The sequence below is a fragment of the Atta cephalotes genome (genome assembly GCF_000143395.1).
Source record: "Atta cephalotes unplaced genomic scaffold scaffold00014, whole genome shotgun sequence".
Classification (NCBI taxonomy): domain Eukaryota; kingdom Metazoa; phylum Arthropoda; class Insecta; order Hymenoptera; family Formicidae; genus Atta; species Atta cephalotes.
In genome coordinates, this window is record NW_012130078.1 from 719,648 (window position 1) to 733,246 (window position 13,599).

At 32.8% G+C, this 13,599-nt stretch overlaps 1 protein-coding gene across 1 annotated transcript in view; it reads left to right on the forward strand.

The window, feature by feature from the left end:
* LOC105617744 (trypsin-like) overlaps window positions 1–13,599 on the forward strand; it is a 70,036-nt gene that overhangs the window by 8,832 nt on the left and 47,605 nt on the right. The window contains exons 3-4 of the mRNA XM_012199297.1: window positions 12,692–12,780; window positions 12,850–13,102. Of these exons, the coding sequence (XP_012054687.1) occupies window positions 12,692–12,780; window positions 12,850–13,102 (342 nt within the window). The remainder of the gene's footprint in view (window positions 1–12,691; window positions 12,781–12,849; window positions 13,103–13,599) is intronic.

The following is a 13,599-nucleotide window of genomic DNA, read 5'->3' on the forward strand; positions in this document are numbered from 1 at the left end:
AAGTAGCATTTGTGGGAGGTTTTGATTTTAATTGAAAGAAAAGTGCGGCTGAAGCTCATCGAATGCTTGTCGAAGTTTATAACACTGTTCCAACTGATAAATCGTGTAGGGAATGGTTTTGACGTTTCAAGAATGGAGATTTCAGCGTTGAAGACAAGTCTCGCTCTGGACAGCCAAAAAAATTCAAAGACAAAGAATTAGAGGCATTACTCGAAGAAAATCAGACGCAAGAAGAGCTTGCAGAATCATTGGGGATAACTCAACAAATCGTTTCTGTATGATTGAGAGCCAGGAATGATTCAAAAACAAGGAAATTGGGTGCCTTACGAACTGAAACCGAGAGACGTTGAAAGGCAATTTTTCAATTGCGAACAGCTGATTCAAAGACAACAGAGAAAAGTTTTTTGTATCGGATTGTGACTGGAAATGAGAAGTGGATATTCTACGACAATCCCAAGAAGAAAACATATTAAGTCTGCTAAGTCTGATCAATCGTTACCATCGACTTCAACATCAATACTATGGCCGAACATTCATAGTTCGAAGATCATGCTCTGTATCTGGTGGGACCAAAAGAGTCTTGTTTACTATGAGCTGTTGAAACCTGGCGATTCCATTACGGGCGATCGGTATCGGCTACAATTGATTCGTTTGAGCCGTGCATTGCGAGAAAAACAGTCGGAATACGAGCAAAGACATGATAAAGTTATTCTTCTTCATGACAATGCTCAGCCTCATGTCGCTGAAGTCGTAAAAAAATATTTGGAAACACTCAAATGGGATGTTTTACTGCACTCGCCGTATTCTCCGGACATTGCTCCTTTTGATTATTGGTTGTTCCGAAAGATGCAACACGATTTGGCAAGTCACCGGTTCACTTCTTTCGCAGAAATCGAAAATTGGCTCCAAAATCGCCTCCAAAGACGAGTCATTTTTTCGAGATGGAATTCGAAAATTGCGTAAGAGATGGGAAAAAGTAGTAGACAGCGATGGACAATACTTTAATTGATCTGTTCATTCATTTGTTTTGAAATAAATGCAGAAAAGACGAACCGAACTAATTTGTACTCCCAATAAGTTTTCCAATCTACGCTCAGTATTAATATACATTTGCTGAAATTTTTATAACATGTTCCAGATATCTTGATGGCTCATATGTGTTATTTAGCATTTTCTTTGATTTTATTAAGAATGTGGTTTTCTCTTTTATTATTCTAGCGTAAGATTCGGAGTTACTTTTTACGTATTCTTTTTTAGTAGATGTTTCATTTGCTGAACTCGTTGTGTCATTCTTGGTTTTTGTGGGATACAGTTTGCTTTGTATATTGGACATCCCTTCCAGTTCGCTGTATGCTTCCCTCCACAATTAGCGTACTTGCATTTAGCATTTTTTTGGTTTTTTGTAATCTGAAGAGAGATGTTTCCCACCACATTTAACTTTCCTCTGGCAATAGTTTTGCGTGTGTTCCAGACCTTTTTACATTGTGGTATTTCTTTTTTAATTCGAGTTGGCTCAATTTTGACAATGTAATAAGTGTGTTTTGTCTTATATACTTCCTTGTTATTTGATTAAATGACAGGTCATGGAATAATGGGAGTACTATTTGTTTCCATCAACCTTCTTTTTAATAATTATATTCGTAATTTAGACAGCTTCGTGATTCAATTTCGCAAGTTCTTTTTTAATCTTCTTTATCGATTGTTTTAGTCTTCTTTATCGGTTGTAAGGTGTAATCCCCTTATTACTATTTTATCGATAAGGTTTTAATTGTTTACGTTACTGGTATGTGGTGATAAACAATATCGTACAAATGGTGATGGGATTTCAGCTTTTAAAAACTTAATGATTGCATGATAGTCATCACTTCCTGCTGTACTTACTTTTCTCCATTAGCAAGCATTTTGAAGCTTATTCTTAATTTTGCATAATTGTTTCCTCTAAGTTCTTGATTCCATTAACAAATATCGATGGAGGTGTGATTTTTTCTAGTTCTACATTTGTAATTATATATCCCCAGACAGTGCATCGTTCCCAAGCCAGATACCACGACATTATGTCGCGAAAATCCGAACGCGATCGAGTATCGCCGAATTTCGATAGTCCCGGTCCCCACGAGATAGCGTATGTTGGAGGCGAAAAGCATATGCGTGGGGGAACCCGAGCGAAGGAAGCCGAGCTCCGACGCAGGAAGCATTATTTTACGATTATTATAAACGATATTTCTCGTCGAAGCTGTCTTTTTCCTGACAATCTTCGTACCAGTCAGATCCTAGTTTAGCTAGTATTTCGATCCACTACGCTGCTATCGATCCTATTGCCGAATCATAATATGCAGGGCAAGGCGTACCTCTGTTAAGCATTCTCAATACATTTTTCGAACGGCTCCGATCGTTTTTCACTAAGTAGATAAGAACAAAGGGATGGAGCGCGTTCTGCCTTCACTGAATGTTTCTAGATCGAAAAGGAAAAATCCATCTCTGTTATCCGTCTTTTCATTAAACGTCCGACAGTAGTCAAAGAAATTGAGTATTCTCGGCCTCCGCTGAGCATTCTCAGTCGTCGGTCGCCAATACGACCAGTGTTTCAGACTCGCCACGTTACCACGATTCGCGCTTCCGCGCTGTGCTATATGACGTGTATCGATGCCGTGCATCCGCGTTCATCGCGTCCGCGCAGAACTTTCTCTTCGTGCCGCGCCGTCATTGGTCCGCGTAGATCATGCGATATCGCACGTATCCGCGCCTCACGGAAACCGCGTCTGTTATAACCAGTAATAATTATATCGTATCGCAGCGCTATTTCATCTTATAATATACTATTTTCTGAGATCATATCATTATCTGTAATTATTTCGTGCTGTATTATAATATCATCTCTTCGTTGTAATAAATTGTCATTGTTTCATTCAATATTGTACGCGTACTCTTTCACTGTCTAGAACTTTTTCCGTTCCCGCCTTGCATCCCAGCGAGCTGCGGAAATCAGATTGTTTTGCATTCTTTATCTCTGTCACTTGCTTAGGAGACGTTTCTTTATGAGACGTTTCTGATGAAGTTTTCTCTTTATTTTTCTCTTCTTAGATTTTCGCACACTTTCCCAGATTTTCCTCATCCGTTTCATAATTAATTTGTTCATTACTTTTTGTATCTTGCATCGTTTTAACTAGCGTCTCTAGGTAACTAATTTTTTCCTCCGCTTGTTTCCATGCTTTCCATAAAAGGATCTCATTTTGCGTGATACGAAAGCATTTAATTATCACCAAGCAATAGTTGTCCCTCCCCTCAGAATCCTTAGTAGAGAGTGGATTTCCTGAGTAGATTGTCCAAACTATCACCTGGGGTAGTTATTACCGAATATGTTTTATCCATTGTCTGGTTGTCAGCTATTCTGGTGTACCGATGTTTTTCTGTCGGGATTGTTTCCCTTAGCTGACGGATTTCCCGATTTTAAGGCGTCGGGAATTCGCCCTTTCGCCCTGCATGACTTAGTATTATATTATGCCCAGGAGGAGCATGATAAGGATGCATACATCAGATTGAGCAGGAATAAATGGCAATTTTCAGATTTTTAATGAGGCTCCTCCGTCAGCAGGGTGAGCATCCTCGAGACCACGTACTATTCCTTGGCTCCCCAAAAATATATACATTTAATTTTTAATATATTTCTAATGTCGATGTGAACATGTCTAACGACTAATTATCTTAGAATTATATGATTTTTACTGTAGATTTTTATAACAGAATGGCAATGCAATTTCTTAAAAAAAACCGTACTTAACAATTATGACATCAATTAAGAAGAGTTGTGCTCATTCAATGAGAAATCACTTAAGGTTTTTGGAAATGCACTTGCATTTATTTATTTATTAAGAATAATTGGACTTAAATTTATGTGGATTATTCTAAAGATGGCTGTAAAGAAGCCAAAACGTTGATCAATTATTGTATGTGATATAAATAAATAGAAAGAATTGCTTGCTGTTTACCCAGATATTCGGCTTGCTATCACTCAATTATTATATGAACTCAACCTTCGTTCCTCCCGTGGAGGGACAGGCCCCTGCATAGAGCACCTTTAACTCGACCACTATGAAATTATTACCTTACAACTGTCCAAAAAATAAAAAAATATCTGTTTCGCTACGACGACACTCGAACAAACGGCGCCCAGCTCACAGACTCGGGGCCCAATGTCCTCGAAGATTGTAGCATACAGCAATTCCGACGACATACTCACAAAGAAATCATTTAATTCGCGCTATTTACGTCTGAGGCCAAACCGTGCGCCCGCAAAAATATCGTCGCGGTACTTACTCACAATTTCGGGCCCACTTCTGATTTCTATTAGCGTATATATATGATGTATAAGGATACAGGTAATCAAAAGATTTGGATTTTGATGAAGCCTTTAATTTCTCTCTTGTACACATCGATCGTTCCACGCGTCAGAATTGATCTGCTCCGGAACATGGTTTCATCCAATTATACTCTTGCCGACGACTTTCGTTGCGAAATTCCACGTGGACCAACAACGATTCGGCACATCACTTGCTCTGACTTTAACATGCGAGAAATAAACACAAATATCGGTACCTTTACGATCAGATTGTGAAATCCGTTACCTTTAGATAGTTCTAGAGAATTCATCGACAAATATTTAAAAAATATTGTCTTATTTCCACCATATTAAAAATTACTCAATATTAAAAACTACTACCCTATATTTTTCCAACCTAGGGATGTTTTACTTTCCACACAAAGGGAGATCCCAAGCCACCTCTTTACGGGCATGCTTACGGGCATTCAACTTTCTACGCGAAAGGAGGTCTATCTTACCTCCTCTCTGCCCAGAATTGGGTAATCTACCAGCGACAGGAAGATATTACAATGCTATGCATAATATGCAGAAAACATGCAGAAAATGCAGAAAACCTATGAAATCCATTCTAAAAACTCAATCTAAAATAATCTATAATTGGACTATATAGTCTTATTCGTCGGCTTCGTTGAATGAGTTTTATTAATACACATATGTATACATATAGGTCGATATTCATAGATGGTTTTATTGGAGACTGTCTTAAGTACAATCTTAAGATGTCATCAGTTAATCAAAGGGCAACAGTAGTATCTTAATATATTACTTAAGATGGTCTTAAAATATAAAAACCGACTATAAATAAACCTAGAATACCTCCTATAGATACAAAGAAATTAAAATATGAGCTATGAAGAACGATATTCACAATTTTACGTTTTATGTTTCATGAACACATGTTTGTATTTTATCTTATATGCAAAATGGTTATAAAATATAATAGAACGATAAAAATTGTGACTGCGATGCGAGCAAGCGACTACATTTTATGCTCTAGTCACATGCGTTTTAGATATTTTTTGCTGAAATATAGAAGGCACGAAATTTGATTAATGAGTTTACAACATACTAAAAATAATAAAAAATGAAAAGATTAGATAGATCCTTATGAATTTCTTTTCTTCTTCCTTCCTTTTCACTCTATCATTTTTTGCTAATAAAACAAAGCTACACGGAAAAAAAATTAATTGGTACAGCAAACCTATATTTACTACGCGAATTCAACATCGATAGCTAAGAAGATTTGTTGGTTCAACAAGTCGCTAATGTTATTCAGCTATCAATCATTTTAACATAGAAAATTGACTGTCTGTATATACGACTGTAGATTTGTTGAATCAGTGAAGTTTTCAGCTGTGTTTTTTCCGTATATATACAGTGACTCGCATTAATATTCGGACATCATAATAATAGAGAAACTATTATTTTTGAAATATAGTTTTTATAGGATTAAGAAATTTAATCATTTTTTAATCATTGAAAACGCTCATTATAAATGTAAAAAACATTAATTTTGTTTATTTAACTAATGTAGTTTTCAATGTAAAAATATTAAATAAGTTAATTCTTAATTTTAGAATTGCAAAAATATAACACTCAATATATTTTATATTTACTGACTCTCGGAAATCAAGTTAGTTTATTCTTTACTTGTTTACCATGAAGTAAGTCATACAAATATGTGACTTATTTCATGAATTGAATTAACTTAATTTTCCCAAGATCACACAAGTTAATAGTGAAAATGGAACGTAAAGGTAAAAATAATTCATTTGATGAATGCCAACTTGTTATTTTTCATTATGAAAAAGACAAAGCATATCAAGAAATCGGTAAATTATAAATCAATAATAAATTTGAGTAAGAGTACGGTAGCAGATATTGTAAAAAGATATGTTCGTGAAGATCGCATTGAATCAATACCTTAGAAAGAACGTCCAAAATTCTTGACTCACCAGATAAACATAAAATTATTAGGAAAATAAAAGTAAATCCTGAATTAAATACTACAAAATTGATCTCAGAATTATACGAAGAGACTAACAAGAAGATACATCCTGATACAGTTCGTCGAGCATTAAAAGAAAGTGGTTACAACGGTAGAATTGCTAAAAACCGTAAATAAAACGAATCGGAAGAAAAGATTAATTTTCTCTAAGGAATTTATTTCTAAAGAACAAATATAGTGGAATGACGTAATATTCACTGATGAGAGCAAATTTAACATTTTTAGATCTGACGGACGGAAAATGATATGGCGAAAAACAAATGAAGAATTCAAACTGAAAAATTTGAAACCAACTACGGACACACGGTGGAAGTTTAATGGTTTGGAGTTGTATTTCAAATAAAGGAGTGAGTGAATTAGTTTTTATTGACGGAATTTTGGATAAAAATAAATATTTAAGTATTCTAAAAAATAATTTAATAAAAAGTGCTAATAATATGAATATACGAGATAGTTTCAAATTTTATCAAGACAATGATCCAAAACATAAGTCACGAATAGTGCAAGAATATTTATTATACTGTCCAAAAGTATTACATTCTTCACCACAGTCATCAGATTTAAATCCTATAGAAAATTTATGGAATTTATTAGACCATAACATTCGGATTATGCTTACAAGATCAAAAGAAGAACTAAAATTACGAATATTAAAAAAGAAATGACGCGCATTACACCAGATTATTTAATAAAAATTGTTTCTAACATGCCTAAACGTTTGCAGCTTGTTATTAAATAAAAAGGTTATCTAACAAAGTATTAAAATTATCATTTCGTTTATAGAGATTTATATTATTATATTATATAAATCTTGTTAAATATCCGAATATTTTTGCGATACCAGAAAAATTCTTAAACAAAATTCTGTTTATAGTTTAATATATTTGAAACTATATAAATAGTAATTATAGAAATAAAATTTATATTTCTAATAACTATAATGAATTTTTCAATTTAAAACAAAAACCGTAAATTTCTTATAAAAATTCCAATAAAAATTATGTTTAGAAGGTAATAACTTCTAAAATATCATAATGTCCGAATATTAATACGAGTCGAATCATTGTATAATATAATCTTAAGCGAGATTTTCTGCATGAAAGGAATTTTAAGTAGAAAATCTCATTTAATTATCTGTGCAGAATACTCGAGTTTTCTGCGCATAAAATTTTTATAAAACTTAAGGTATTATGTGTATACAACCCTGCCTCTGTCTACGTACGATTTTTCATGTGAAACGAGATCCATTTTACCTTCCTCCTAGTCAAGGGGCGACCGACTTTCTGCTAGACAAGGAAAGGAGGAGTGAACTTTGTTTCGCGCGTGTGGAAAGTCGCATGTTTCTAGGCAGGGGAGAGGTGGGTTGAATCTCTTTTCGCGTGGAAAAGTCGTATGTCCGTCAATATATAGCAGAAATAAGACATTTTTAAAAATTTATTTGCTAATAACTTTTGAACAAACATGATCGCTACCTAAAACTTTTTGAAAGTCACTCACAAGGAGGTGGTACGAAATACGAATTGAAATGTGCTTTATACCATTCAAAAGACTGGGTCGAGAGTGTAAAAAGTGTAAAAGAGATGCATGAACCTTTAAGAGGCTAATCATAAGAAGCCGAAATAAATATGCGTGGTAAGTACTGTGAATAAGTAGGGGATAAAGCGCGGTGATCAAAGGCACGCGTATACTTTTACATCTGACGAAGAAAGTTCGAAACCATGCAGTATCAATTTTTTTTGTTTCATCAAAAAACATCATTTTGCATATTTATTTACGTTTATTTATTTATAAAATTCGGATATTGTTGTACAATGTTGTAAATGAATATTAATATAAAATCATTGGAAATACAAATGAGTCATACATCGAACATTTTACAAAATAATATTTTGTTTTATATTAATTTTTTTATTTATTATTATCATTATTGTAAAATTCAGACATTGCCATATAATGTGGGTGAAAATTAATGTAAAATCATTGAAAACATAAATGTGTGTGAGCCGTACATCACGAACATTAAAAAAAAAACAATAATTTATATTACACAAATTACATTTTAAGTTATGTAAATTTGCAGGGAAACATAATTGATTAATATAAAAAATTTCGTGTTCATCAACTTTGATACCATGCAAATAGGATCATATTTTTAGATTTTGGAGTACATAATAAATAATGAGTTAATGATTGAAGCGAATTCAATTATATCGCGAATTCAATTCTATTTTTTCTCCGTCAATAAGATTATCTGGACAATTTTAAATTCGCTTAATGATATTTTTGATTTAATATTTTTGTCTATAAAAATAAACATCACAAAGTTGACAGATCAGAGTACATTTTGGAAGTATAATTTGCAAATTATATATGTTGGCTTATTATCATTATTTATAAAAAATTCGTTTTACATGTGAATATTCTTTTACCCTCCTCAAGAATCAATAATTAAAAATGGATTGTTGCCTACAAGATAGTTTTTAAATACTGTTCATATAAATATGATATCAGTTTATTTGACTTTGAGCAAACAACAGATACATTTTTGCATAATTTTAAAAGTTTGTCGACTTCTTTAACGCGTACTCCAAATGTGTGTATCTCCCAATTCTTGTAAACATATAAATACTTTATCTAATAATTTTCCAGATTTTGTTAAGGAATATTGAACAGTGTACGAATGTGTTATTTTATTTAAATCGCTTATATAAAGTTCGACTTTCTTTTTACTTGTATGCGTATACGTTCTTGAAACATTAATTCCATATTCGCAATCGGTTTGATCCGTATTAATAAAATCAGAATTATATAGTCGATTGAAATTCACTGTATCAAAGTTTGAAGTTGTATTGCAGACTTCATAATATCTTCCGGTGATTTGATTTTTTTTTTAGATAAATACTGTATAACCCGACCATTTGAAATCCTATAATTTTTTATAAAATTTGTTAGCCACTTTGACGATGCTACAAAATGTAAAGTGCTTTCATTTTTGTTTTCCATATTTTGGAATGAAACTGCAGCAGCTATAGCCCATTGTTGTAATTGCCGTCTTATTACTAATCGCTTCTCGTGTTTCGGTAAATCGATTATATATATTTTTCTTTATATTGTCCATTTTATCTAAAAATGTGTCACCTGTTAAAATTTTTTTCTTAAAAAATGCAATATCACTGTTATGACATAAATGTTGTTTAAATCGCTTTTGTAAATATTGAGTATGGGAAAAAGTTCGTGGCGATTTTGTAGTAAAATTAAAGTGTTTTTCTTAGACTATTGAAATCAATTTATTTAAACCAAACATGCTCCATTATTTTCTATAATATTTGCCATTTTTGGGGCAGAGCCATAATTCCATCGCGATAGAACTTCTGTGGTTTCTGATCGAAAAACTGCTTCAAGTGATTTTCACAGGCCTCTTTGGAAGCTAGCTTTACACCATTAAGAGAGTTCTGCAGAGACTTAAACAAATGATAGTCTGAGAGTGCTATGTCAGGACTATACGGTGGATGCATTAAAACTTCTCAGCCAAACTTCGCAATTTTTGTCGAGTCATCAAAGATGTGTGTGATTGTCGAGCGTTGTCGTGATGGAAGACGACATCTCTCCTATTGATTAATTCTGGCCGCTTCCTCTCAATTGCTTGTTGTAATCTCTGCAGTTGTTCACAATAGAGTTCGGAATTAATTGTTTGATTGGACGATAACAACTCATAGTGAACGATTCCCTTCCAGTCCCACCACACACACAACGTCACCTTCTTCCTCGTCAATCCAGGTTTTGCGATTGCTTGCGTCTTCTCTCCTTTCTTTATCCATGATCTTTTTCTGATTGGATTGTAGGTGATCCATTTTTCATTACCAATTATCATTCTCTTCAGAAATGGCTCAATTTCATTCCGTTTCATTAGCGTATCACAAATGTTAATTCGGTCCATCATGTTCCTAACACTCAACTCGTGAGGAACCCAAACATCCAGCTTTGTGTAAATGATTTAAAACTGTTTTGTGGTCGATGCCTAGTTCCCTGGCAATATCTGCAGTGTTCACGCTCGACTTTTACCAAGATTTCATCGGACTTTTCAGTGATTGGTCGATCGGAGCGAGGTTCATCTTTCACATCGAAATTTCCACGAAAGCGAGTGAACCATTTCTGTGCTGCTAATTTTGATAGAGTATCTTCATCGTAAATATAGCGCAAATTTTTTTCACAAGCCTATGCATTCTTGCCTTTATCGTAATGATACTGCAAAATGTAGCGAATTTTTTTCTTATTTATTTCCATTTTCAAAATAAAATAACTTTTGATTCACTTCACCGATTTCAATCTTTTTCGGCTCAAAACAAAAGTTAAAATGTCACTTTTTAAACGCATGTCTAATGCCGATGCGATTAGTAGTTGCCGACTGCTGAGCATTTAATGCTATCTAGCGGGAAAAACGCCACGAACTTTTTCCCATATCCAATATTTAAAACTCCAATTTGGATTTTTATTTGCAGTCATGACAATTTTTAATTTAATTTTGAAAGGCACTCTATAATTTCTTTCAGGTGGCATATATTCTTCATCACATGTTGATGGTGTAGCTTCCTCAACATCCAGTTGTTCTTCTACATTTTCTTGTGATTTTCGTCAGACGAAAAATATGCCACATCCTCGGAAAATGTGAATTTTCCCAACATTTTTATAAAACTTTCGAACATTTTTTCCAGCAATCTCTTTAAGATTTTGTAAATTATTTGGGTGGCTCAGCATATACCAGATCAAATTATAACAACATATAAAAATCTATAAAAATATTCAATATTCACATTATATTTTTTGTATAATGTGTTAACAAAAATATTTACCTTTGAAACATGCGACGATACCGATTAAATCTTCTTTTGAAATATCAGATTTTGCCAATATTTTGATTTATTCTATCAAAAAAAGATCCATATTTACAAAATGCAATGTCAATGTATTAAAATAAACAAACAAGAGTTGAGAGACTTCCTCACCGATCGCGAAAAAACTAACTCGTAATACGTAATTCCAAAACTTAACGGTTTTTTATTTTATTCATTTTATATTTATTTTTTTCATCATTATCATTATATAAAACTCGGACATTGCCTTTGTAGGTTTTTTTTTGAAAAAATTAATTGTGCATACGTATATGAGAATCAAAACGAGCATTTTTGTTTATCGTCACATGATTCTAGATCAAGTACAGATCTTCTCTCATGCGTGCATGCATACTTAAAAAACCATTAGCTTTTGGAACTATGTAGGATTCTCTCGAGTTAGTTTTCTTACGAATACTGATCAGTGAGGAAATTTCTCAACTCTTGTTTGTTTATTTCGATACACTGACATTGCATTTTATAAACATGGATCCTTTCTTGATAGAGCAAATTAAAATACTGGCAAAATCTATTTCAAAAGAAGATTTAACTGATAGCATAGCATATTTCAAAGGTAAATATTTTGTATATTTTTTAAACATATTTTTACTAGAACATTTGTATAAAAAAGAACAATGTACATACGTAATACTTAATACGTTTTTTTAACTGCTGAGAACACCATTGCCATTTAAAGTAGAAAGATTATCATGTATGGTGACGATTATGTGTTACGGAAAACAGTTTACAAATGATGGATACGATTCCAAGACGTTCATGAAAATGAGTTTAGAAGTGATCACAATATTTATTTGATCGATGTGCTGCATCGGGTATCGTCTGCTAAGCTTTCATGATCTTTCTGGAATCATATTCATTACTTGTACATTGTTTTCCATTGCATATAATCCGTCACTATACACGGTAATTATTCTATGATGAATATCGTATGATGCCTTTATTTAAAAAACATATCATTGCACGTTATTTTTTATTAAGCAAATTTTCTAGTAAAAACGCCATTTTTCCAGAGTTATTTCGTTTTCTTTCTAAAGAAAACATAAAAATCTAGAAAATAATTGATCAATTACGATTAGAATTTATTCCGAACAATCCTAATATGTTTACCCTAGATAGTAAAAAAATCGGTACTCATTATAAGGAGATCGGGCATAGCATACATAGTCAATTTTAAATATTATATGTATAAGTTATACAATATAAGATTTTTTTATATCATGCAGAGAGTGATTGCTACAGTGCCTGCTACTTTTTCGTTTCGACTAATATGTTCTAAAATATGTAAAAAATACAATATTCAAATTTCAGATTTGTTCAAAATTAGAGCGATTAAGATTTATTTAAGATTATATTATTTAAGATTATATACATAGTAAGACATTTTTGTTCTTTTAGTTGTCGCTGAGGTTAAATAATGTACATGTGTGCTGTGCTGCTATAATAAATGAGGAATGGGCTGTGACAGCAGGTCATTGCATGAAAATGTAAGTAAAATAACAAATTTAGAAATAATGATTTGTTAATCATTAATAAAAAGATAATGTATATTGTAGAACTGACGATCCTATAAAAGAGATTACCTTGTGTAGTGGATCTTCCATTCTTTATGAGAATTGCACCGTTCATAACATAAACAAATTTTTCATACATGAAAACTTTGACAACAACATCAACGACTATGACATCGCTGTTATACAAGTAACACCTGCATTCATATATAATGATCATACGAAAGCAGTTGACTTGGCATCAAACAAAAATGTTCATAAGAAATGGGGTATAGTCTGCGGTTGGGGATACTATCTGGTAATAATAAAATATTCCGAATTTAAAATAATATTGGCCATTTAAATAACTGCCATTCTTTTAATTTATTTAACATCTACAAGATGTTCGGTAACGATTCTTTCGTGAGCATGGGAACCTAACGCGGGAAAATGTTTTCTTTTGCCGCTTGTGTTGCTTGCAGTAAACAACTCGCAGAATTAATCAACCTACAAGGTTGAACGATTGTAAAGGTCCTCAAATAAGAGATTGGACATTTGGTATAACTATATTTTTGAGGATTTGCTTAAGAGAATCCCAAAGTTGTCTGTCTCGTCTACTGACTAAACGCGTATAATTTTTGCGATATATTTTTGCGTACTTCTTTTTTACACTTGAAAATTCCAGAATTAAAGCAGAATAATGGAATGATTAGGAAACAAGAATCCTAAACGGTCAAGCTAGATTTTTTAGAGTTAAAATAATTCTGTGTGAATTTATATACTACATATATAGTCACAGTCTTTTTTTTAAACTGC